The sequence below is a fragment of the Castor canadensis genome, chromosome 19 (assembly GCF_047511655.1).
Source record: "Castor canadensis chromosome 19, mCasCan1.hap1v2, whole genome shotgun sequence".
NCBI classification, from domain to species: Eukaryota; Metazoa; Chordata; class Mammalia; order Rodentia; family Castoridae; genus Castor; species Castor canadensis.
The window spans coordinates 30,074,217-30,098,700 of record NC_133404.1 but is presented as its reverse complement, the minus strand read 5'-3'; the positions used below and the strand labels follow the sequence as shown (position 1 = coordinate 30,098,700).

General features: G+C 41.6%; 1 protein-coding gene across 5 annotated transcripts in view; it reads right to left on the bottom strand.

Moving 5' to 3' along the window:
• Adamts17 (ADAM metallopeptidase with thrombospondin type 1 motif 17) overlaps positions 1–24,484 on the bottom strand; it is a 333,323-nt gene that overhangs the window by 167,610 nt on the left and 141,229 nt on the right. For all 5 annotated transcript variants that reach the window (XM_074061615.1, XM_074061617.1, XM_074061614.1 and 2 more), the window contains exon 9: positions 1,156–1,296. In XM_074061615.1, coding sequence (XP_073917716.1) covers positions 1,156–1,296 — 141 coding nt within the window. The remainder of the gene's footprint in view (positions 1–1,155; positions 1,297–24,484) is intronic.

Genomic DNA, 24,484 nt, shown 5'->3' with positions numbered 1-24,484 from the left:
AGTCCTTTCGCTTTTAATTTCTTTTTCAGATAGTGTCACATGCTAACTTTGCCTGGACATGATCCTCTTCGCTCTGTCTCCCGAGTATCTGGGACCACTGCCTGGCTGCAAAAATTCTTGAAGAAAGGAGTTACACACATGCAAGTATACATAGCTGAGCCCAGTCCATTCTGTCAGGTTCAGACACATGCCACATGTCAACCAGCACCATGTGTGTGAGCAAAAGGGCACACCCCATTGTGTTGCCCTGACCTTTCTGGATAAAGTAAAATCACATCCAGTGAGTGGCTTGTAACATCTTATCAAGATCCCGTAATAACAAATCTCAGCAGAAGTAGGCTATATTAAAAGAAACAAGTTCTCTCTTAAGCCTGTTGACTAAACAATTTCCCCAACAACAAAAATCATGAGAGAAGACCCAGATGATACCTCTGCCGTTTCAACCACGTCCCCTTGGAACTTCAAGGTACTACCGGACTGCAAAGCTCCACAGCAAGAGAGACTCACTGATACACGGGGGTCTCCACAGGTGTGGGGATTAACATGATTCAGTAGAAAAGTGACCAGCCACACATCAATGCTATGAATTCAGCCTTATAGTTCTGACACTAAGGGACCAGCATGGTCTGTGAACACACCAGGTTTGATAAAGGTCTGAAACCAATTAATTGTTCTGTAGAAATCAGAGACTAGAATGGGACAGAAATCTTCTAGGAAGAAAGTGTCAGTGAGCAAGAGATACCCCTTCTTCACAGTGAGAAGCAGGTGAGCAACCTTCCTCCTACCCCCAAGCAAATTTACTCCCCATCACACGAAGCAGCCTCAGCAACTAGTAAGTGCTTGGCTCTCTGGTGTTTACTTATGGTCACAGGTCTGCAGAGAAATACTGGGTTTTCAAGACAGGGTTGTTATGTTGAGATTTCAATCAAAACAATCATTTAATGATCACCCATCAGGCTCCCAACACAGTTCCAGCTACACACTTAGTAAGATGCTTCTGCCTGTTATGAGACTGTGCATGGACCATCTCTTCAGGCCCGCTGAGACTTTCTCAGGAGATTCACTTCTTCTCACACTTGTTGAGATGCCAATCATTAGATCTTCTGAAAGAAATCTTCTACTATATTAAGGCTACAGAATGATTCAAGGACTTACTTGAGGAAGTTTTCAAGGTCATCTCGACTGCAGGAGGACCAAGAGAGGTCACTGGGATTCCGGCCTTTCACCCACTCTCCCGACATGATGTGGGACCGACCAGCACAGGATGAATGGTCATCGTCATGGTTCATCCCCAAGCTGTTCAATACATAAAAAATGACAAAAAGTAATAGTGGTTTTCACAGAGCAGATCATAGTCAAGTGATTCTAGAGAAACAGTAAATGAAGACCAATTGAGCAGTGGATACCCAATCATGAGTGAATGAACAAATTATATTAGCTCTGGTAACTGTGAAATTATCAGTTCTTAATCTCTAACTTTTGATGACTAGACTTGCTTTCTCATACTGAATATCCTAACCCAAGTGTTTTGTGTTCCTTAGAGATGAGCTACTGTTCGAAGGGCCAATGGAAACCATCCAAGACTTTGACTCATTGAACATCATGGTTTCAAGTCTTCTAACTCATGAAAAACTATGCCTTTTTGTCTTTCATATCTCTATACCTGGCTTCACCATGATCATTCTTGTCACCTTTCTCTCCCAATTGTACCTGAGAGTCACTGGGATATATGTGTAGGCATGGGGGGCTGACCACACACCATGAATGCCCTTAGTTTACACATATGCTACCAATAAGGTGACCTGAGACACAGATCACACAAGATCAGCAGATGCAAATCAGCTGACCCAAATGACAGTTAATTTGCAGAATCATGATTCTCAGAGGAGAGATATAATGTGCAGAAGAATACCTATATTTTTGTCAACAATGAGAGGGGAGAGGAAACATGTTTTAAAGTCATTCAATAATATTTATTAGGTGTTTCTCAAGAGCAAGGTAATGGACCAGAAGAAGACAGAATGGTGCAAAAGATCCCAACTATGTTCTCAAATCACCACCAGCCTGGGAGAGGAGCTGATTATAAAAATGGGTTCGGAATGCATCTCCAGAGCCTCCACTTTCTGGTCTTCCTCCTGGATCTCTGATCATCGTGGCTACAAGTGCTGCTATTTCATGCTGATGCCCCTCTGCACACTCGGCAGCCACTTCCATATGCTTGTCTACAGAGATGCCCCCCGGGCCACACCCAAGATGAATTAGATCAGCTAAAGCACGCCCTCTGAAAAACACACCAGCTGGCACTCCTGCACCCTGGATCTTGGGATAACAGGGCTCTCTCTGATCATCCACACGTGTGTGTGCCCATCAGTGGAGTGGGGGCCACACTCACCCAGGGTTAAGTGTATTTATTCTCAAACCTTCTGGTGCCAGTGATACTTGTGATTTCAGTCCATACACATGGTTACACGATGGGTTAACCGGTGAAATACGAGTGCAAAAGTAAAGTTTCATTTGTGTGTGTGTGTGTGTTTTTTTTTAATGAAAACTAATTTAGCTAGTAGCTAAAATGTCAAAATGGGTGAGGGGCAAGATAACCGTAAGGGATAAGGAGTAAATGGCAAAAATCTGCTCCCAGATTGCTTCATTGGGATTGCTTTTTGCTTCTGCCATTATACAGAAATACATCTGAGAGAAGCTGGACTCACACTCGCACTACAGGTGTGCTGGGAGAGAGGAAGTTGACATGGAAGGCCAGTGGGAGATAATCTTCAAAGAAAAGGCTTCCCCTCTATCACAAAGTTGGTGAAAAACTGTATCTAATTATTATCATTTGTAATATACTATATGCACTACATAATATTGAAAACATAGTACTATTTTCATAGCTTAAGTTAAAGGAAAGTGTTTAAATCATGTAGCATAATTTCTTGATGTTTCTCTATTTGAACCAATTCTCCAGTTCATTAGTCAACTGATCATCTCTTCCTGTGGAACTAAGGAGAGCTTCTACAGCATTCACTAAGTGCCAATGACCGTGTTCCTGCAGTGTGGACCTTTCTACCAAACTCCAAGTGCTGTCCCCTAGGTTCCTGTAGGCTCCTCCCACTCACCTGATTCCCTCAGCACAGCTTCCCCATCACACTGGTGCTGAGCAAGCACTTGGTTAATATTTACTGAATGGATCATCTATTTAATACTGAAGAGAGTGCCAAAAATTGAAGAACTTGTATCCATGACAGGTGTGCTAACTCAGGACAGAGGCAGATTGCCCAGCAGAATAGTGAAAAACATCTCTGCTTGTAACCATCTGGTCCCCCTGCCTAGATAGCAGGTGTCCACTCACATAGGGTTAAAAGGAGAACCAGAGATGATCAGATCATTCTGGCCAAGGAGAATAATTTAGATATATTTGAGTGGCCACTGTTGAATAAAGCAAGTCATTTCTCAGTGCAGTTACTAAGCTTGTTTTATTTTTGGTGGGCAATGGAGAATGTTGATTTATATGTGAATACGTGGGAAAGCAATTTCCATTTAGCTTCTTAAAAGCATAAAATTCATTCTTTGCATACAAAAAAGATTTTTTTCTCTCCCAATTGATTTTTTCTTTTTTGAAGTTTATTTTTTCTTTTCTTTTTTTCTTTGTGATGCTAGGTAAGTGTTCTTCCACTGAGCTACATCCCAGCTCTGATGTTCACTTCTTTAGAATTTTATTTTATTGTGGTAAGAACAATTTTAAGTGTACAGTATTGTTAAGCATAGGGACAGTGTTGTCTGAGTGTGCACTATTGTTGAGGACAGTGACAATATAGTCTAGCAGTTTGCTAAACCCTACTCATCTTAGCTTGATTAGCTAAGTCCATTCTCCCCTCTCTGTGCCCCGGCACCCATCACTGCACTCTTCTATGAGTTTGGCTATGTTAGATAACCCATACAAGGAGAATCCTGTAGTGTTGTTCTTCCATAACTGGCTTATTTGTCTGAGCATAACGTAAGAGGGCAATTTCCAAAATATGCAGCCACTCCTATAATTCAACAGCAAAAAATAAAATCTGAATTAAAAAATGTGCTAAAGACTTGAATAGACATTTCTCCACAGACAAATGGCTGTGCACATGAAAAGATGTTCAATGTCACCAGTCATCAGGAAATGCAAATCAAGACCATCAAGTTATTCTCTCTCTCTCTCTCTCCTTCCCCCCTCCACTGACTCAAGTGCTCTACAATGTGAGCCATGCCCTAAACTCTTTTTGCTTTCAGTTTGTTTTTCAGATAAGGTCTAGCATTTCTGCACTGATCAGCCTTGAACTGTGATCATCCAATCTCCACCTTTCAAGGAGTTGGGATTACAGGCGTGCTCCACCATGCCCTACCTAAATTCACAGCCTCTTCATATTAACAATGTGAAACCCTTACGGAACACACACCCAAGAGAAACGAACGTTTTGCTTCTTTAGCAAAACCAATGTTTTCAGAAAGCCTAAGGTTCTGGGATTCTTAGCTGGGGAAATCATCTGAGAATGTACACAGGGGTTTCACTTGCCTACTCACACCCCCCCACACACACCAAATCCTCTATCTCATACACACACACACAAAACACCCTTTCTGCTAGTACAGCCACAAGTAACAAAGGCCTCACTAGGTGCACTGCGAAGAACACATCACATGTGGCCAAATTTGCACATTCCCCCCAATAGTCACAGAGTTATCTTTTTTTTTTTCCCTCCAGAAATGGTTAAATTCCTCCAGGGACCTCAACTCTCCCCACAGGAATTCTCTAAAACCTTTCTCTATTGCTAACAACTGGGCTGAGATTGAATGGAGGTGATTTCTTCAAATGTGGGGCACAGTCCTTTGGGGATCAACACACCAATTAACTGTTCTATCACCACGTTTTGCCAAGCCACTCCCATCTTCCCCAGCTGGGATCTCCTGAGCAGCCCCCTTGTTTTTTCAAACAGGGATGTTGTTGGGAAAAGATATAATCAGAGGAGAGCCAAGCCCTGGACAAGGTCTCGCCACAGATGCAGGAATGGTACACATGGGGCCACGTCCAGGTTTTCTGTGGTGGTCAATGGGTTATAAAATGAAAACACATCTTCCCTACACTATCAGACTCTCCTGGAGCCCAGGGGACACACAGGACATTCACAAAAGTGCTCAGAAAAGCTGATGGTACCATGACAACTCTATGTTCCTCACAGGATCTGACCCACTAGGGGTGCAAGGCATGCTGTGAGCATTTCTCTCTGCCAGCCCTCAGAGGACGACTTCCCAAAGGAATGTTCCAGTCAGCAAGACAAGCCAGGAGTGGGATTGTTGGCTTTCCAGACCTTGTCTCTAATATAGATCACACTTGATCTGGTTTTAAACACTCAAATTCTAACCAAGTGTTTCATAAATTTACAGTTTGATGAACTAGCATTGGGCAGGGAGTCTTAATACTTGAGGTTCATATAAACTACTGTTTAGGTTATTTTTAGTTTAAATTAAAGATTACCTGACTGAAAATTCCATGTTATTTTAGGTTTATGTCCCAGGGCATCTATTATTTCTGGCAATGTTATATTTAACAAAAAAAAATGTGGTATTAAGTACACTCAGTAATTTTAACTCTAAATGACGACGGGATTGAGGGCACAGATGGGCTTCATGTCACATGTATCAGACACAATAATAAATTAATGGCCTTGGGTTGATTTTATCTTAAAACAAAGCAACACACAGCTCCTGTTCTTGCTTCGGGAAATCCCGAGCACACTGTAGAGGGAATTCCGAGAGAATTCCCACAATGCTCCACTTCTCCTAGCTTCATCCAAGACCCTGGATGCCACAAGAGATGCTAGGAGTTCTGGACTCAGTATATTTGCCACGTTGGAAGTTAGTTCAGCTTTTCTTGGCTCTGAGCTTACCCATCTCTCAGAAGTTCTGGGATTCTGATGTTAGGTATAGGGCTCTGGTCTGGCCTCTTCTCAAATTAGTCCTAGCTGGCTTAGGGAAATGAATATTTGGTGTGGATGAAGAACCCAGAAGAATGGCTCCTACAAACATAGCCTCTTCACTGGAAGGTGGGATTTGGCCAGAGCCCTATATCAGCAGTTCTGTAGGGTTTATTTAATAGATATTATTGACTTTATAGTCACAGGAATGGCTGATGGCACTTTCTAGAAAATAGTGGGCAGGTTTTTACATGTTATTGTTAATTAACATAATAATACTTAACAAGTCAGTTTTGTACTGGAGAGGAATTCTTCACTGTCAGTACCTCTTGCCCTAATCTTTGGCTACTCAGAAACTTTATTTACAAAGTCTGCAAGTCACACAGTCTAACACTTGAACTCAATTATAATAAGTTGAAGAGGAGGCTGAATGTCAGGATCACCAATAATTCTATTTATGGAGAACAAAACAAAGATGCATCAATAACATCAAAATCTTCCCATGCCAGGGACTTTTTTTTGTTTGTTTTTTGGTTTTTGTACAGGAAAAAGAGCTTCTCAAGTCTCAGAGACAGCAATTATGACAGTGCCATAGCAGACTAGGGGGTGGTGATGTGTTTATCTATATTGCACACAATGTCATGTCAGCAAAAATAATCCTAAAACACTGGAATTCTGAATCACCAATGGGTAAACAAGGATTAGCCGTACTGGTATTAAGTGTGCCTTGCTATAATGGGTTATTGCATGGTAGGTAAAAATGCATAATACATATATAAAATATATTGTGTCTCTTAACTAACCAAAGTACCAACATGACAAAAAAGATACTCAAGTTCTTGAATTTACATTTTGACATCAGATACATGGGTCAGATCCTCCAAGTAGCCTTGCCTGGGGTTTGTGTGTACATGTGTATATGAACACGTGCACCTATACACACAAAGATCATAGCAAGTGGGCTTTAGCTTTTAATTTAACAAAAATTCAGCTAATTGTGTTGAGAAACAGATACTGAAAAAGGGAGGGGGAGGTGGGAAAAAAAAGGAAAAGGACGAAGCATGAGTGATCTGCCCCCTATTCTAGTCAACAACTTACCTCTGAGCTTTGGCTCATCTCTAGCTAAAGAGGGGGAGTGACACTTAAAGCATTTGCTTAGCAAATATTTGCTGAATGCTTTCTCTGGGCCAGTCATGCATCTAGGTGTTGGGCACATGGAGCTTAATAGCATGGCGGTAGTGGGTATGGACGTTATGGCCGCACGTGGTCTAAGCACTGTCCAAGTGAAGGAAGACTGAGGCCCCAGCTACAAACCCAGATGCCCCGAGAGCTGCAGATTAACAAGGGAAGTGGGGAGTGGCGTCAACAGGAAGGGGGCTGTGGTGAACTACAAAGTCCCCCCGCCCTTAAATACTTTCACAATTCATATTTCTTCTGCAATAAGCTTACTGAACAGAACAGATGTGGCCCAGGGACTGTAAATGAGAGACCCCGGAACAGAACTTCACAGTCTAAGAGACCCAACTTCTCTGGGTCAGTGGTCATCCTGTCCAGGACTGCACAACTACTATCTTCCGTAGGCTGCTCTTCATATGAAGGGGGTGAAGACAGTGACCTGGGAACAGCCTCACATCTCTGCTCCTGTCCCAGCAATCTACTTTTGAATGCAGAAGGCCCCACTCTTGCCTGGTTCTTTGTGCCTGTGGCAGGCTGAAGCAAATAAAGACTCAAGGGAGGTAGACCTAGGGCCAAAGCTACTGCCATCTATGTGAAGTGCTGTTTTCTGGCATTAATAGATCCTAAAAGTTCACTAACATCTGTCCAGCTGGTTTTGCTCCCATGTGACAGATTTCTTACATGGTGAGCTAGTCACCTCATCAGCTCTTAGAGTAGAGCTGACTACAGGAAAGGCTCAAACAACTGCTATAAAGTAAAAGCTGTACATGAACATCTAGATCCATTAACCCATCAGCAGGGCAGAAGTCACCTGTGGTATGCATCCTCCCACGGTCCCATGTGCACGAAAGGGCTGGCTCAAGCACACCATAAGGCAGGCTCCCAAGTGAAGGACACCTCCTTGGAGGTTTACCTCCTCCCCTTTCCCACAACGTCTCCACTGCTTAGAGGGCTCAACAGGTGCATGCAAAAATGTGTCTCATAACTCCAAGAGACTGAGAGTCAAGTAAGACTTGAAAGATTTTATACATGCATGCCAAATCTATAAAGCCAAGATTATTTCTGCCCTGGGAATTTGATAGAATGGTGAAGCTAATTCCAGTTAGAAATTCTGAAGCTGTTTAGAATGACTGCTATAATGATGGACTAAAGATACAGCCTTCCAAGATGACTGTCTTAGATGGGGGACAATGCTGACTCAGATGAAAAGGTGGCGCACTGTTGAGGAAAGTCTCTGCCCATCAGGACAAGAAGAGTGGGTAGAAGCGATGAGCCATTCTCTTTTCTTACCCTCTTTACTCAACCCTCCCTCCAATGATCTCAGATACTTTGAGAACTTCCCTCTTCTGTATGATTTGCTTTGTCAAGCCCCATTAAAGATCATTTTAGTTTGGGATTGCACTGAATATATTGATTAACTGGGAAAGAAATGACATCATTAGAATTTTGAGCCTTGCCATCCTGAGACTTCTCCATTTTTTTCAGGCTTTCTTGAGTGACCCTTCGCAAGGTTTTGTAGCATGCATCACAAAGGTCCTCCTTTTCACAGGAGCATCATTCCTGGGTATTCCATCCCTTTGGGTGATGTTGTAAAAATGGTCTGCTTTTTATTTGTCCGTTTTTGATTATTGCTTGTACACAGGAAAACCACCAAGTCAAGAGTCCTCTTCATGCATCCCCCTGCACTCCCAAGTTGCACAGTAATCTACCAGGACCCTGGCTCCCCTTGAAGTCTGTTGGAGGGTCTGATGGAGGCACACATGAGGTACTGTACAGGTTTTGAGGGCTAAGGGCAACCAGGCAGGAGCTCACAGCTCATTCACTCCTCCCACTCTGCCTAGTGTGCTCTGCAGCTCAGGGAGACTCAATTGTGAATTTTGTTTCCAGGCTGCCTCTACAACAAGACCATGCACACAGCTTATTAGGTGAGAAGACAGCCAAGTTGAAGAGGGCAAAGGGCCTCTCTATAGCAAAATAAGCTCCCAACCTTCTGCCAAAAAAAAGATCATGCAGCAGAGTGTCATAGGGATCATGAAACTGATGAAGGAAATGGGAGATCTGATAAGAATGAGAAGATGCTGCTTCTAGCTTCCAAGTAATTTGCCTAATGGCACTGCAAACACAGGACTGACTAGGACAGGAAACTGACAGACAGTAAAACCACTCACAGATTAAATGCCAGTCTAAGAAAGCCCTACAGAAGTCAAGTGGGATCTTCCTGCTGACAACGGATTGTAAAAATTATGTATATGTAAACAGAGTAATTTTTCACATTTTGGGAACTCTATAGGCACTCCAAGTCTTAAGTGTCTGTTTCCTGTGGAGTGCTGCAGAGGCAACATGCCAGAATGTCAAGTTCAGTTCTCCCCTTTCAATGCAACTTCTGGGGTCTACACAGCCTGGAAAGGGAGGGGATACGATGTTTTTCACTTTGCACCTCCAGTGCCCAGACTCCCACTGTCCCAGGCTAGGTCATCTGCTTTTCTGCCTCCAGTGATGTTCCTGATTCAGACCCATCCCTTGCCCCCAATGCACTCTGCAGTTCACATTATCCACCTCAGCATATCTATCTACAGAAGTGACTAGGAAGGCAAGTGTAATGGGCAGTGTGGTGGCCAACAGGGAGAAGGTGGTGGGATCACCATTAGGGCTTCTGTTTGCTGTATTCTCTTAGAGGCAGGGGTGCCTAATTCCTGGTGTGCTGAGGGCTGCCGCCCCCTCAGGTTGAGGGCCTGAGCAGCTACCCTAACCCTTCCATCTATGCTCTTATTCGTTCAGCATGAGAGAGTCCAGGCACAGGGCCAAGCATGGGGAGGTCCTGGAGTTGTACCCTGCATATCAAGGAATAACAGGTAGACTGGTTTTATATGAGGACTCCCACCCCACACCCCATGCCCAAAGAAACAAAGGAGAGTATATTTTTTCTAACCACTGCCATCTCTTAGCCAGACCAGATCCTTTTCAATTCAACCTTGATTTAGCAGCTTGGCATCCTTCGAAGCTGAGATTTACTAAGCTTTGCACTCACAAACGATGGCAACTGCTACATTTCCCCGGGAGGGTTCTTCTCAGCCAATAGGAAAAGGCTTGGATTGTGGCACTCATTAATTTATTCTTCGGCCAAAAAAAAGTGCATGGTAGAAATTCAAAGGATACCAAGCAGTATATGATGAAAAAACTCCCCCACTAGCTTCTGAGGCCCCTGCTACCTGCCTCTGAGGCCTTCCCAGTCACCAGTGCCAGCCCTTTAGTGGGCACTGGAATGTGGTCCACTGGGATTTCCTCTTCCTTCAAAGGCCAGTGCAGGGGAGAGGATCAACTGGCCTACAGGAGGGACTGCAGCTAAGAGAAAACCTGCTGCTTCCCAAAGTTTCAATGCTCTTAGGGGACATCAAAGGGCAGAGGGTACTCCCAGCAGTAGTAATCCTAAGGACAGGCTGCTTCCTGCTGCTAACGTCCTCCTTTAAATCCACATATCAGGAGGGGCTTCATGCTCTAATTATTTGGACTCTGCCTTTTCCAGCCCGCCAAGGAGCTGGGCAGAGGGTGGGGCAGGAGTGTATACTGCCCCATCAACCTTCCTGGGCTGTGAAGTGCTTGTCACAGTGCAGGGAGTGAGTGACCCCAACCCCTGCATGACTCCCACACATCCTCATGGTGCCTTCACTCACATTCTTTGCCCATCTGGAACTCCTCTGCATTCTGAGGCTGCCCTCCATCCTTGAGGGAGGTCCTTCTTCAGGAACTGACTCCTGACCCTACAATTCTTCCGTCCACATCTCTCAGAGCCAGCCTAAAACGAGGATTTGTCATTCCTCCTTACACCTGAATAGCCCAGAACTTTTTATCATCCTGGTCCAATGCTAACCTCATAAGAAGGGCTGGTAAGTGTCTGTAAATTAATGAAATTGAAAAAAAAATCAAATCAGCCTGACTATATCTGAAAATTTCTCGTGAAAGATTTTTTTCCATGGAATGATGGAATGAGACCATGGAATAATGATCTTTGCCTATAATTCTTAGGTGGCTGGGTATGTTTGAGAACGCCACCTCAGCGTTGAATCTGGGTAAGCCTTTCTCCTGAGTACATTAAACTAGAAGTCCAGTGGAGTCTGTGGCATCTCTCTGAGGCTCCAAGGCAGTTTATGTCCTGCCTAACGCAACTTAAAACTAGGAAGGCAGAACAGAACTTCAAACACAAATTCTAGAATCAGAAGACTAAGACTAATGCTCAAGTTCTAGAAAACACTGGTTTTTAAATGTGGTTACATGGAGGAGTCTTCGAGAAACATCTCAAAAATACTGGCTCCTATGACCAGAGATTCTGATTTTACTGGTATGAGGCATGGCTTCAGCACCTGGAATTTTAAGAGCTCCCAGATGATTCTAACATCCATCAAAGTTTGAAGACCATTGCCACAGCACAGACCAGTTGTGCTCAATCTTCAGCACATTAGAATCCTCTGGGGAGGGACTCAAATTGCTGGGCCCCCACCACAGCTTCTGTTTCAGGTGGTGTAAGAAGTATGTGTAGTCGGGAGGGGGGAAATGAGGATTCCCCACTTCTATAAAATTCCCAGTTTTTGATCTGGAATATCCCCAAGGCTAATGATGTGCTTAAGGCGTGGTTCCCAGATCGACACTATTGAAAAACAGTGGAAGTTTTAGCAGGGAAGGCTTAGTGGGAGGCATTCTGGTTATTGGGGGTATGCTACTGAAAGCGACAGAAGATCCCATCCTGTTCTTCTGGTGTCCTCTTCCAGTCTTTGCCTCCTTGTTGCAATGAGGTGAGCAGCTGGATTCAACACATGCTCCCTACCATGATGTGCTGTTTTGCCACAGAACCAAAAGCAATGGGGTCAACCAACCATGGATTGAAAACTCTGAAACCATGAGCCAAAATAAACCTTCCCTCTTCATAAGCTGATTATCTTGGGTATTCTGTCACAGTGAAGGAAAGCTGACTAACATGGTAGCCAAGCATGCACTTGAAAGCCACAACTGATGGAGAACTCTGAATTGATAAGCACCCCAAATAGGTCATCAGCCCTGGCTGATAAGATGAGAATCACCTGGGAATATTAACATACAAAGTACATAGGGGTCACCTCAGAACAGGATCTCTGGAGGAAGGGCAGACAGCTGTATTTTAACATGGGTTCCCAGATGAACCCAGTGGGTCACCAGAACCAAGACAAGGTGGCCTCTGGAAACAGCTGTCTGTTAACACCCCAGGCAGGGCCAGCATCATAGCTCTTTCATGGACTGAGCTGAGCTCTGCTTCCAGGCAGTTTTCATGAAGACCCCAGCCTGTCTTCTTGGCTAATCTTGACCAGGTTTCTCTTCACCATGAGACAGAACACAAATGTTTGAGATCTTTCTCATGTTCCCTTTAATAGTCCTTTTGCTCACAAAGTCCAGGGAGAAGCCCAAGTTGATAGCCAACAGCAAGAATTCTTACCAAGATTTTAGCCAGGCCACACAAGATTTACAACCTCTTGGGTAGTCAAAGTCAAATATCTGACCTTTTTTTATTTTTCCTGCCAACATTCCCAAATTTTGGGGTGAGACTAGGGAGGGCATTAGTGTTGACAGGTTCAGAACACAAACTACATGGCTCAAATGCTTCATCTATACAGCCCGCTCCAATGGTGAATATTCTAAGGGACAGACAAGCTACAGAAATGGTACTCCCACTTCTGTTCACTTACTAACTACAACCAGGACACAACCATTGTGTTCTGGTTCCCTGACAACCAGGACACAATCTGAGAAGTGCATTGTCAGGCAGCTTCATTGTTGTGAGAACATGATGGAGAGTACTTACATAAACCGGGACTGCTACTCGGCACTAGGTGATATGAACATATGGAACCACCATGATATACATGGTGTGTTGTTGACCACCAACAGAAATGTTCTGTGGCACACAACTACTTTAAGTTTGTGTGATGCACTCTCTCAAGAAACCTGGATGTTATATAGACTCATTCTTTTTCTGACACTAAGTGTTTGCTTGAATTTCCATGCAGTTGAGTCTTCGGGGGCTTTGTAACCTATCCCTACCCCTCTCTCTCTATTTTTAAGCAATACTTCTTATCTCTTAAACAAAATCTTCACTTCCCCTAGTATAAATTATAGCTTCTTGCAGTAATCACCACTGCATAACTGACATTCAATTTACAGGGTAAAAATATATTCTTTTGGCTGACTTAATGACTGTGTACACAACTTGTCCTCAAACCCTCTCTGGATTTTGGCTCAGAGCAGCCATCATGTTCTGAGGATGGAATGTGGTTTCAAGTGATGCCAAGTCTTGCATAAGCAATAATTGATATCTTACTAGCAGCAACTCTGTAGTTGATAACGGGTTATTAAAACAGGAAAAGAAGCCCTGCCCACAAAATCTCTTCAGAGACATTAAAGGTGTTCCAGACAAAAAGCCTTCTGGAGTCAATAAACGGTGGTTCCAACAGGTCCCATGTCTTCCAGAATGTGCTGCCCCAGGGAGCATGAGACAGAGGAAAGAAGATTCCCACCATGGCCCACCATCTCCCCATCTGCCAATTCCCCACACCTTTCAGTTACATCCAGCCCAGCCCCTCAGGTATCAATTTCACTTTCAAAGAGAACAGGAATAAATCATAGCAAAGGTACTAAGCTGTCCCTATCCTTCTTCCTTTTTGATACTGGCTTTTATCTAAATGTCTGCTTTTGATTTGTGTTGACAGAAGAGATTAGTACCAAATCTGGCAACCCTGACAGAACAAGAGACTAACTGAGCCTAAACAAGAACTGAGAAGTTCTGTCCTTACCTTTAGTCACCACTCCTCTCCCTACAAGGCCAAGGAGTTTCTTCCACCCCAGGTAGGATGTCTTCTAGACTTCACTGAATTTAAGACAGCAAAGGAATCATGAGTCTACAAGTACTATATTTCTCCTAAACCTGTGTTGAGATTGTCAAGAGAATTGTAATTGTTCAGGAAAATAAAGCCAACACTTCAAACTCTTAATAAAGGGAAACTGAGGCACAGAGCAGTGACTGACTTCTAGGTGCTGGTGAAGGGATGTATGTAGGGCATGATGGAGTCTCAAAGTTTTGTGGAGAATTTATGTGGCTTAGTCACCTCTGCACATTGGTCCCTTTTTGTCACTTGGTTCTCAGACCTGTGAAACTGCCAGCTTAGTTTCAGCCTATTCACAGCACGTCAGAATTGACTGCAGAATGGGGGTGACATCTTTGTCTACGAGAATGGGGTCCTCAGACCAGGCAACATGGCAGCTCTGCTTATTGCTTGGGAAGACTTCCCATGTTTTCTATCTCTTCTTCACCCTCCAGCCCCAAGACACATTCATTTTCTGCAATGTCACAGGTATATAAACATTTGTTTTTGGCAGCTGAGGATTTTCAAGGGCTTAAGAAATTATGAAACACATTAACCCAGCAGCCCAAAAAAGACAATGCAACTAACTCCCCCAGACTATAGCCTGATTCACGATCTGTCTTCCAAGAGGCTAAGTTGGCCATCTGACACACACAGGTGTGGACCTGAGTTAACTAAATGTCCCAGTCTGTTTTCTGTTGCTTTGGCAGAATATCTTGGACTGGCTAAATTATAAAGAATAAAGGTTTACTTTTGGCTCATAGTTCTGGAGGCTGGGAAGTCCAAAATAAGAAGGCTGCATCCTGGCAGCTTCTGGTGAGGGTCTTTGACTGCTTCAACACATAGTAGAAGTAGGCAGGTGCAGATATAGGGGAAGAATCATGGAATAGCTAGCCTACTCCCATGAGAAAGGCATTAATCCATAAATGAGGGCTCCCAAAGACCAAAGCACCTCCCATGAGGCCCTGCCTTTCAATGCTTCCACAATGCTCACCCTGAGATTTGGTGGGGACAAACCACATTCAAATCATAGCACCCATGTCCACAGGGATGTCTCATTGCCTTGCTCTGCATCTTTCCTATTCCAGATGATACCATGACCACACCACACATGTCCAAACTCAAAAGGACCATCTCTAGGTAGGAGGCAATATAGAAGACCAGAAGAGTGAAGACTTTCCAACATCAACTCACGCCAACCTCCTTGTGAACAAGGGAGAACTCTTTAGAAATCACCCCATGTCCAACAGCAACACTGACCCCCAGTCTTCAGATGCCATTCTCATGTTATAGGCAGAAGTCAAGGGGAGTATGGGCACAAAAGGAGAACTCATGACAACTCAGGCTCCTTTCCAAAATCAACTCAGTGCCACCGTGTAAGGAAGAGGAAGTTCTGCATTTTCCATGCTTCCAGAATCATCAGTCACTGTCCAATTGGTCCACAATGGGAAAGGAAGGCGAAGGAGGGCAGTGAATGAAGAAAAGCAATTATTACCAATAACAAAATGTAGTGATGGACGTAAAGTGCTTCAAACCATGCCTGGCATGGAGGGGCTCTATTAGTGCTGTCATGAGGGGGAGGAGTGTGACAATGACGACAGCCACTCACGTTAATGAGTACTTGTTCTCAAACCTGGTTGCACATGGGAATGGGATGAGTTTTAATTAACAAAAAAATACAGATGCCTACTTTCACCTGTAGAAATAATGACCTAATTTATATGAAGTGTGGCCTGGACATCTAGATATTTAAAAGACCCTTAAGGTGTTCTCTCTTTCCATTTTGCTAACTAATAATTTAGAAATAAGTGTAGATTTAGCAGAAGAAAAAATACAGGTAGAGTCTGTGCACCCTTCACTTGGCCTCCCCCAACCTTGCACAACTACAGTATAATATAAAAATCAGAATTTTGAAATTGGTACAATCCATAAAACTTGTTCTGATTTGCCCAGCTATACATGTGTACAGTTCTATGAAATTTTATTACACGTGAAGTCTGTGTAACCACCACCATAATCAAGAATCTTAACTGTACCACCACCACAAGACTAACCCTTTACAGGGCTCACCACCTTCCCTCCTGTCCTTTAAAACCTATAAATGACTACTCTGTTCTCCTTCTATTGCCTGCTATTTCACAAATGTTATAGAATCATACACTATGTACTCTTCTGAAAGGCTGCATAGTTCTTTCATTCAGCATAATTTCCTTCAGGTTCATCCAAGTTGCTATGTGTACTATAATTCATTCAATTTTGATTGCTAAGCAGTATTCCATGATATAGACGGACTTGTTCAGCTAGTAGAGGAGATTAGGGAGTTTCAGATTTGGGGCTATTATGAATACAATTGCTATAAATATTCATATGCCAGTTTCTAGGTAAAAATAACATTTTCAATTTTCTACAATAAATGCATAAGAGTGCAATTTCTGGATCATAAGTTTTCATTTTGAAAGAAGCTGCCATTTTACAATCCCACCAGCAATGTTCATGTGATTCTGTTCTGTATCATGGTGAGCATTGGATATTGACACTACTTGCTAGTATAGCCATCTGGCAGATGTATAATGATTTCTCACTATGGATTTAATTTGCTTTTCCCTAATGGCTAGGGATACTAAGCATCTTTCATGTGCTTATTTGTCATCTGTACATCTTCCCATCAAAATTCCCATTTGTGTCTTTTGATCATTATCTAAGGACTGGTTATAGTTTTACTATTGGATTTTGACAGTCCTTTCTTTCAAATGTAATCCTGTTATCAGACATGTGACTTGCAAATATGTTCTCCGATATGTGATTCATCTTTTTTATACCATTAATAGAGACTTTCATATAGCAAAGGTTTCTAATTTTTATGAGTTTCAATATATCAATTTTTGCTTTAAGAATGTTTGGTGCCAAGTCTAAGAACTCTTTATCCAGCCAGAGCTTCCAAAGATTTCCTCCTACGCCTTTTTTTTTCTTGGCAGCTTAACAAATTAAATTTTATACTTGAGTCCATAATGCATTTTGATTAATTTTCGAAAAAAGTGTAAAGTTTAGATCAAAGTTCTTTTTTCTTGGCATATGGATATCCAAATTGTCCAGAAGTTTTTGATGAAAGGCTGTTCATTGAATAACTTGCATTGAATTGCTTTTGTATCTGTCAAATATTAATCGGAAGGGTAGATGTGGTGGCCCAGTCCTGTGGTCCCAGCTATCTGGGAGGCAGAGATGGGAACATCACAGTTAGAAGTCAGTACAGGCAAAAGAAATTAGCAAGAACCTATCTCAAGCTGGGCACCAGTGGCTCACGCCTGTAACACTCCCTACTTGCGAAGCTGACATCAGGAGGACTGCAGCTTGAGGCCAGCCTGTGCAAATAGTTCATGTGACCCAATCTCCAAAAACAACCAAAGAAAAATGAACTGGAGGTGTGGCTCAAGCAACAGAGCACCTGCTTTGCATGCACAAAGCTCTGACTTCAAATCCCAGTATTGCTCCCCCTAAAAATAATTGGACATAATTGTGTGATTATTTCTGGGATCTCATTTCTATCCCTTCAAGAGTACAGCATAGATACAGACTAAGCCTTAATAACAGGGAGAGTGATTTGTCCCACTTTGTTCTTCATTTTCTCAAAAGTTTTTGGCTAGTCTAGGCCTTTTCTTTCCCTTAAGAGTTTTTCGAAGAACCTTATTTATGTGAACTAAAACCTTTGCTGACATTTTGATAAGAGTTGCATTAAGTCTATAGATCAAGCTAGGAAGAAATGACATCTTTACTATGTTAAGTCTTCAATCCAAGAATATATTATAAGCATTTCACAATTTTCATCTTATAGATCCTATGTATGTATATATATATATATATATATGTGTGTATATATATATGTGTATATATATATATATATATATATATATATCTTCTTTCAATTTAGAAAGCATTAAATCTTTCACCATTCCGCATGCTATTAGTTGCAGTTGTTCTGTGGATGCTTTTTAAGAGGATAAGCACTTTTTCCTATATTCCTAGTAGACAATAGGCTTTTATTATGAATACAAGATGAATGTATTGACAAACTGTTTTACTGCAACTAATCTGATTTTGCTTCTTTAGCTTGCAGATATGATGTATTACATTAATTGATATTTGAATATTGAACCAGCCTTGCATATCTGGAATAAATCTTACTAGGCTGTAGTTTTGTGTGTATATATATTATAGTTTTATGTATATTATAGAACTATATATTAAATTTGTATCTTCCATACATACAATATATATTTAGATTCAATTTGCTAAAATTTTATTGAGTTTTTTCCCTAAGAAGTATTGATATATACTATTGTTTTGCATCATCTTTAACCAATCTTGGTCTCAGAGTAACACTGGCCTCATAAAATTGAGAAATGCTTCTTCTTTTCTGTTTTCTATAAGAAATTGCATAAAATTGGCACTAATTATTCTTTGGATCTTTGGTAGAATTCTCCAATGAAACCATGTTGGCCAAGAGATTTCAGGAGGAGATATGTTTTTCAAGTTTTAATTTTTCATGGTTTAAACTGACACATAAAACAAACTTGCACCTATCAATGGGTACCACATGATGTTTAATATACATGTATATTGTGTAATACAAATCAAATTAAACACATCTTCTCAAACTACAAGTTCGACTTCTTTAATGGACACAGGTGTATTCAGATCATTTATAGCTTGCCAGGAGTTAACCTGTTTCTTCTTACTTGCTCAGTCTATGAGCATAAAGGTGCTGTCCCTTATCCTTTTAATGGCTGCAGGATCTCTGAGCTATACCATTTCTTTACTAATACTAGCAAGGTATCTTCACTATTTTTGTCAGTATTGCTACACATGTGTTAATTGTTGATTTTTTTTGAAGAACCATTTTTTTCTCTAATTTTTTTCCTATTTTCAATTTCATCGATTGCTGCTATTATTTGCTTGCTCAGGGTCTATTTTACTTTTTTTCTCTCTAATTTCTTGAGATAGAAACTTAGATTAATGATTTATAATCTTTCCTTTTTTCTAATATAAACACTTAGTGCTATAACTTTCCCTCTCAGCACTCCTCTAGTGACATTCCATAAATTTTGAAAAGTTGTACTTTGACTTTCATTTTCACGTGCTTCTCACTTCACTGAAATTTCTTTGATGCATTTGTTATTTAATTTCCACATAGTTGAAGACTTCCTTGTCTTTCTGTTATGACTTTCTAGTTTGATCCCATTATGGTCAGAGAACATACTCTACACAACCTTAATTATTTTAACATTATTAGGGTTTCAATGATCTTGGATGTAGTCCACCTTTTTGGATGTCACATAGGATGTTAATCCATATTGATGGATATTGATGTTGATGGAGTAGTCTGTAAATGTCCACTTAATCCTGTTTGTTGATGGTTTTGCTCATGTCTTCTGTATCTTTGCTGAGTTTCTACCTAGTCTTTTTTTTTTTTTTTCAGGTTTCTGCGAGGGAAATCCCCAACTGTAATTATGGATTTGCCTATTTCTCCTTTCAGGTTGGTTTTGTTTCATACATTTGAATCTCTATAGTTTGTTACATACTCATTTAGGGCTGCAGTATCTTCTTGGTAGGTTGGCATTTTACCATCTTTGTTCCTAGTAATTACCTTTCCCTGAAGTGTACCACTTATTAATATAGCCATTCTTATTTTTAAAAATTAATGCTATACTGGATGCATAGGTAGGAGGATCACAATCTAAGGCCAGCCACAAGCAAAACACGAGGCCCTACTCAAAAAAATAACGCAAAAAGGTTGTAGGAGTGGCTCATATGGAAGAGCACCTGTCTAGCAAGTGCATGTCCCTGAGTTCAAACCCCAGTACTACCAATTTAAAAAAAAAGAATGTTTGTATGATGATTCTATTTCCACTTTCCTCATTTGATCTACCTGTCATTATGCTTGAAGTAAGTTTCTTTTGGACAGTAGAAAGTGGGTCATAGTTTTAAAAAACCATTCTGCCAATGTTTGCCATTTCACTGAAGATCATTTACATTTAGATTAATTACTGACATCTTAAGGACTAAATCTGCCACTTTATTCTCAGTGCAAACAGAGCACTAAGATCTGCCCTGCAGGAGGAGAAGGGAGAGAACCCAGCACTCTGTCTGCCATTCACAGCTCCTTCAGACCCCACACAGCAGGCATTACCCTGCAGGAGGAAGGTGGCTGCAGAAACCAAGTCATCCACAGGACCTGACCTGGGCTCAGAGTTCCCAGTTCTGCTTGGCAACAAACCACAAAGAACAGGGAGGCAGCACCAGAGGATGAACAAACTCTGGCCCTGGGTTCAGAGCTCTATCTGCACAGTGATCCACAGGCAACAGGGCTCACTCCTGCCACAGAGCGGGGGCCACTGACCACTGCATCCCCTTCACTGCCCAAGCTTCCTGCTGCTTAAACTTCACAGCTAGGGTGTCCACGTCTAACCTCCTCCAATTCATAAGTGTTTCTTTATATTTTTTTCTTACAAGGATTAATCAAGTTTACTTTTATTTCTTATTACTTCTTGCCCAATTTTGCTTTTGATATTGTAAGATCACATTAGACTTGTACAGTTTGTCCTCTGTGTTTTCAATATCAAGGTTTTGAACAAAATTCTGATTTTTTTTGGTTGAATCACGTGCTTAATGGCATTTCAGAATTTTCTTACAGTCTGACTTTCCTGACATGAAATCCCCTTAAAGGCACTTCTACTTTCATGTCAGGATTTTCTCTTCAGTGGAGAAATTTAGGTATTAAATAAGGAAATGAGCCATAACTGTAGACTCTCCTCATTCCTGACACTGAGATCATTTCATACCATGTGAACCTTGACCTATTCTACAAGTGCTGCTCTATTAATCAAAGGATTTATCACAATTTTTCTTAGAATAACTTCTCCACTATGATTCTCAAGAGTTGGCCAACGGCTTTATCTACCTAGTAACCAGTATGTTCACTTCCTGTGTTAGCAGTTTCCTTACACTGAATTTTCTTGGGCACATGAGACTAATGCTGAGTCAATTAACAGTGCATAGCAATTACAGGCATAGTTGTAGCCTGTGGATTGTACTAATTTCTTTAATAAGTTAAAAATGAAGACATTCCATTTATTATATTATAGGTTATAGATAGATAATTTCTCTAAACTGTGTTTTGTCCTTTTTGTTTAATGGAACTGTGAACAAAGATTCTTACAAGTTAGTTGTTTTATAGATTGAACTGTTTAATGCATATTGGGTGAGTGCGATGTATAAAGTTTTTGCTCTATAGATGAATTTGTGCGTGTGTATGTGTGTGTATGAATGAGGTAGTAAAGATCACTAAAGATTTTTCCATATTGATTACAGACATAGTGTTTCTTCAATGTGTTAGTCTTCTAGTGTATTTAGAAGTCAAAGCTATGACTGACAAATATTTCATATTTATTATCTTTATAGCATGAGTTTTCTCATGTTGTCTATGGTGAAAGTATTTACGGAAAGCTTTCCCATACAGAGAACCTTCAAGTGGTATGAACTCCATATGAATTCTTCAATTGAAGGCCTCACCACATATACTGTATTCATAGGTTTTCTTGCCTGTGGCAGTTCTCTCATATCATCTAAGGACAGAAGAGTGGATTAAAGGATTTTCCCCACAGACAGCATTCACATGGTTTTATTTTTTATTTTTTTTTCTTTTATTATTCATATATGCAAACAAGGCTTGGGTCATTTCTCCCCTCTGCCCCCACCCCCTCCCTTACCACCCACTCCGCCCCCTCCCTCTCCCCCTTACCCCCTCAATACCCAGCAGAAACTATTTTGCCCTTATCTCTAATTTTGTTGTAGAGAGTATAAGCAATAATAGGAAGGAACAAGGGTTTTTGCTGGTTGAGACAAGGATAGCTATACAGGGCATTGACTCACATTGATTTCCTGTGCGTGGGTGTTACCTTCTAGGTTAATTCTTTTTGATCTAACCTTTTCTCTAGTTCCTGGTCCCCTTTTCCTATTGGCCTCAGTTGCTTTAAGGTATCTGCTTTAGTTTCTCTGCATTGAGGGCAACAAATGCTAGCTAATTTTTTAGGTGTCTTACCTATCCTCACCCCTCCCTTGTGTGCTCTCGCTTTTGTCATGTGCTCAAAGTCCAATCCCATTGTTGTGATTGCCCTTGATCTAATGTCCACATATGAGGGAGAACATACGATTTTTGGTCTTCTGGGCCAGGCTAACCTCACTCAGAATGATGTTCTCCAATTCCATCCATTTACCAGCGAATGATAACATTTCGTTCTTCTTCATGGCTGCATAAAATTCCATTGTGTATAGATACCATATTTTCTTAATCCATTTGTCAGTGGTGGGGCATCTTGGCTGTTTCCATAACTTGGCTTCTTAAGGACAGAAGATTCAGTGAAGGTTTTCCCATCAAGATGAATTCATATGGTTTCTTCTTATACAGATCATCTCAGGCCATCAGAGATTAGAACATTTACTGAGGGCTTTCTCATAGGTTTCTCATTGAAAAGTCACATGGCTTTCTTTGAGTGTGAGTTCTTTCATGTTTTTAAGATCAGAGGAACGAGTAAATGCCTTCCCACATAAACAATATACATGTAGTTTCTTGCCAGTATGAACCATCTCATGTCACCTAAGATTAGGACTTTCACTGAAGGTTTTCCCACATAAACGACATTCTGATGTTTTCTCTCAGTTGTGAGAGATGTCATCAGCCAGAGCTTTGAATTAAGGCACAATTACAGATGACTTTCATATGATTTACATCCAGTGTGCATTTCCTTCTGCTGCCAATCACTGAGGGAGTTCTCAAATATTTTACTATAACACTGCTTTGGTCTCAAGTGAATTGTCATATTTTGAGTCAATGTTTCACGTTCAGTGAAATCTTCTCGGAAATCACTACATTCAAAAGGATGCTCCAAGTACAAGTTCTGTGTTATGCTGATATATTCTTATAAATAAGTTGCACATATTAACATTTCTTATTTTTTAAGGCCACCTTTCCTAACTGAATTCTGGTCTTACAGAAAACTTACTCCTTCTCTACAAAGTTCCCCTCCTTTCCCTAAATGAGAAAACACAGCTGATTTGCAGGACTGTTTGCCAACATAGATAGAATAACTTAGGTTCTCTGAACAGCTTTCTCTAGGATGTCCTCAGCAGGACTGACTCTTCCTGCGTGAAGTCTACACTTACATTTTCAAAGGTCATGCATCCATTTGGAATTTCAATAGAGATTGCATTGCCAAGAGCTCAGCTGCCTATACTCTCCTTCTGGATTTCCATGCATCCACAGTTCAAGCGCCCAAGTACAGAAACACTCAGACAACTGCAGTGACATCAGTGTGATGAGACATCCAATGCAGCAGCATTTGTCACACACCCACAAATACCAAGGCTTCCTCAGTTGGGTGTGCTGAGTGGACTGTGACTCCAAAGAATTCATCTCCAGGTCAACCAAAAATTCCACAACTACCTTTCATGGTGGTGTCTCTTGCCCATACTCTACAGCAGGGTGTCCTCAAGATTTCCAGACTTGTGACTGTTCCTTGCTTTCAGGTCCCCAGAGTACCTCAGTCTCAAACAACAGGCAAGTTGTCAGGGTGGCACCTGGCTATCGTTCTAGGAGATACGGGGAGTGATAAAATTATGTTTCTCCAGAGCTAACTGGTAATGCAAGAAGTCACAAATCCCCATGCTGGATTTAATGCTTATGAGAACTGTGAATTTCTCCTGTCCTAAGACTGCCAGTCTATACTGTCACCAGGGCTGCCTGGCTTATTTGTGGTTGAAGTTTTCAGTTCTGCTCTCCCCTGGGAAAGAGGGTTAGAGCCACTGTTTCCTACTTTTCTCTGTGTTCTTTCTGTTTCTCCATGTTCTTCTTAGCTCTTCTGTCACCTCTTCCTGATTTCTGGTGCTCCTCCTCTCTTTCTCTCCTTGGAATACAGTCTGTCCTATGTTCCTGTGACTCTTCCCATTCATGGAGTTCCATGGAGGAAATTTTTAATATACCATCTTACTGTGGTCACTCTCTTCTTGAGGCCTTTGATGGAGACCCTGCTCAAGGTCCTGGGGCCTAGATCTAGCAGGTAAGATGAAGCCCTGGGCTCACTGCCTCCCTTTTTGGTTCATGGCTCTCCCTGGTCTTTACTCCTTTACTGGCTGGTGTTGATGATAACTTGCTCTTCTGTCTTCAAATTCAGGCCCCCTCCCTACTCCCCATTTCTGTAACTCCTGGGCTGAGCCCACCCATCTCCTCCTAGGGAACTCCAAACAGGGTCTTTTGAGGGGTCAGTTGCTTCTGCATCTAGCAGCCCATTATCCACAATGGCCTATCATGGACCACCCTACTTCCCACCTCACCATTCCATTAAGTGCTAATCAGTTTCTCAAGCACAGCAATGCATGAGTGAACACTCTCACAGGGCTAAAGCTTGTGCCAGAGGCTGTGAACCCTGCAAA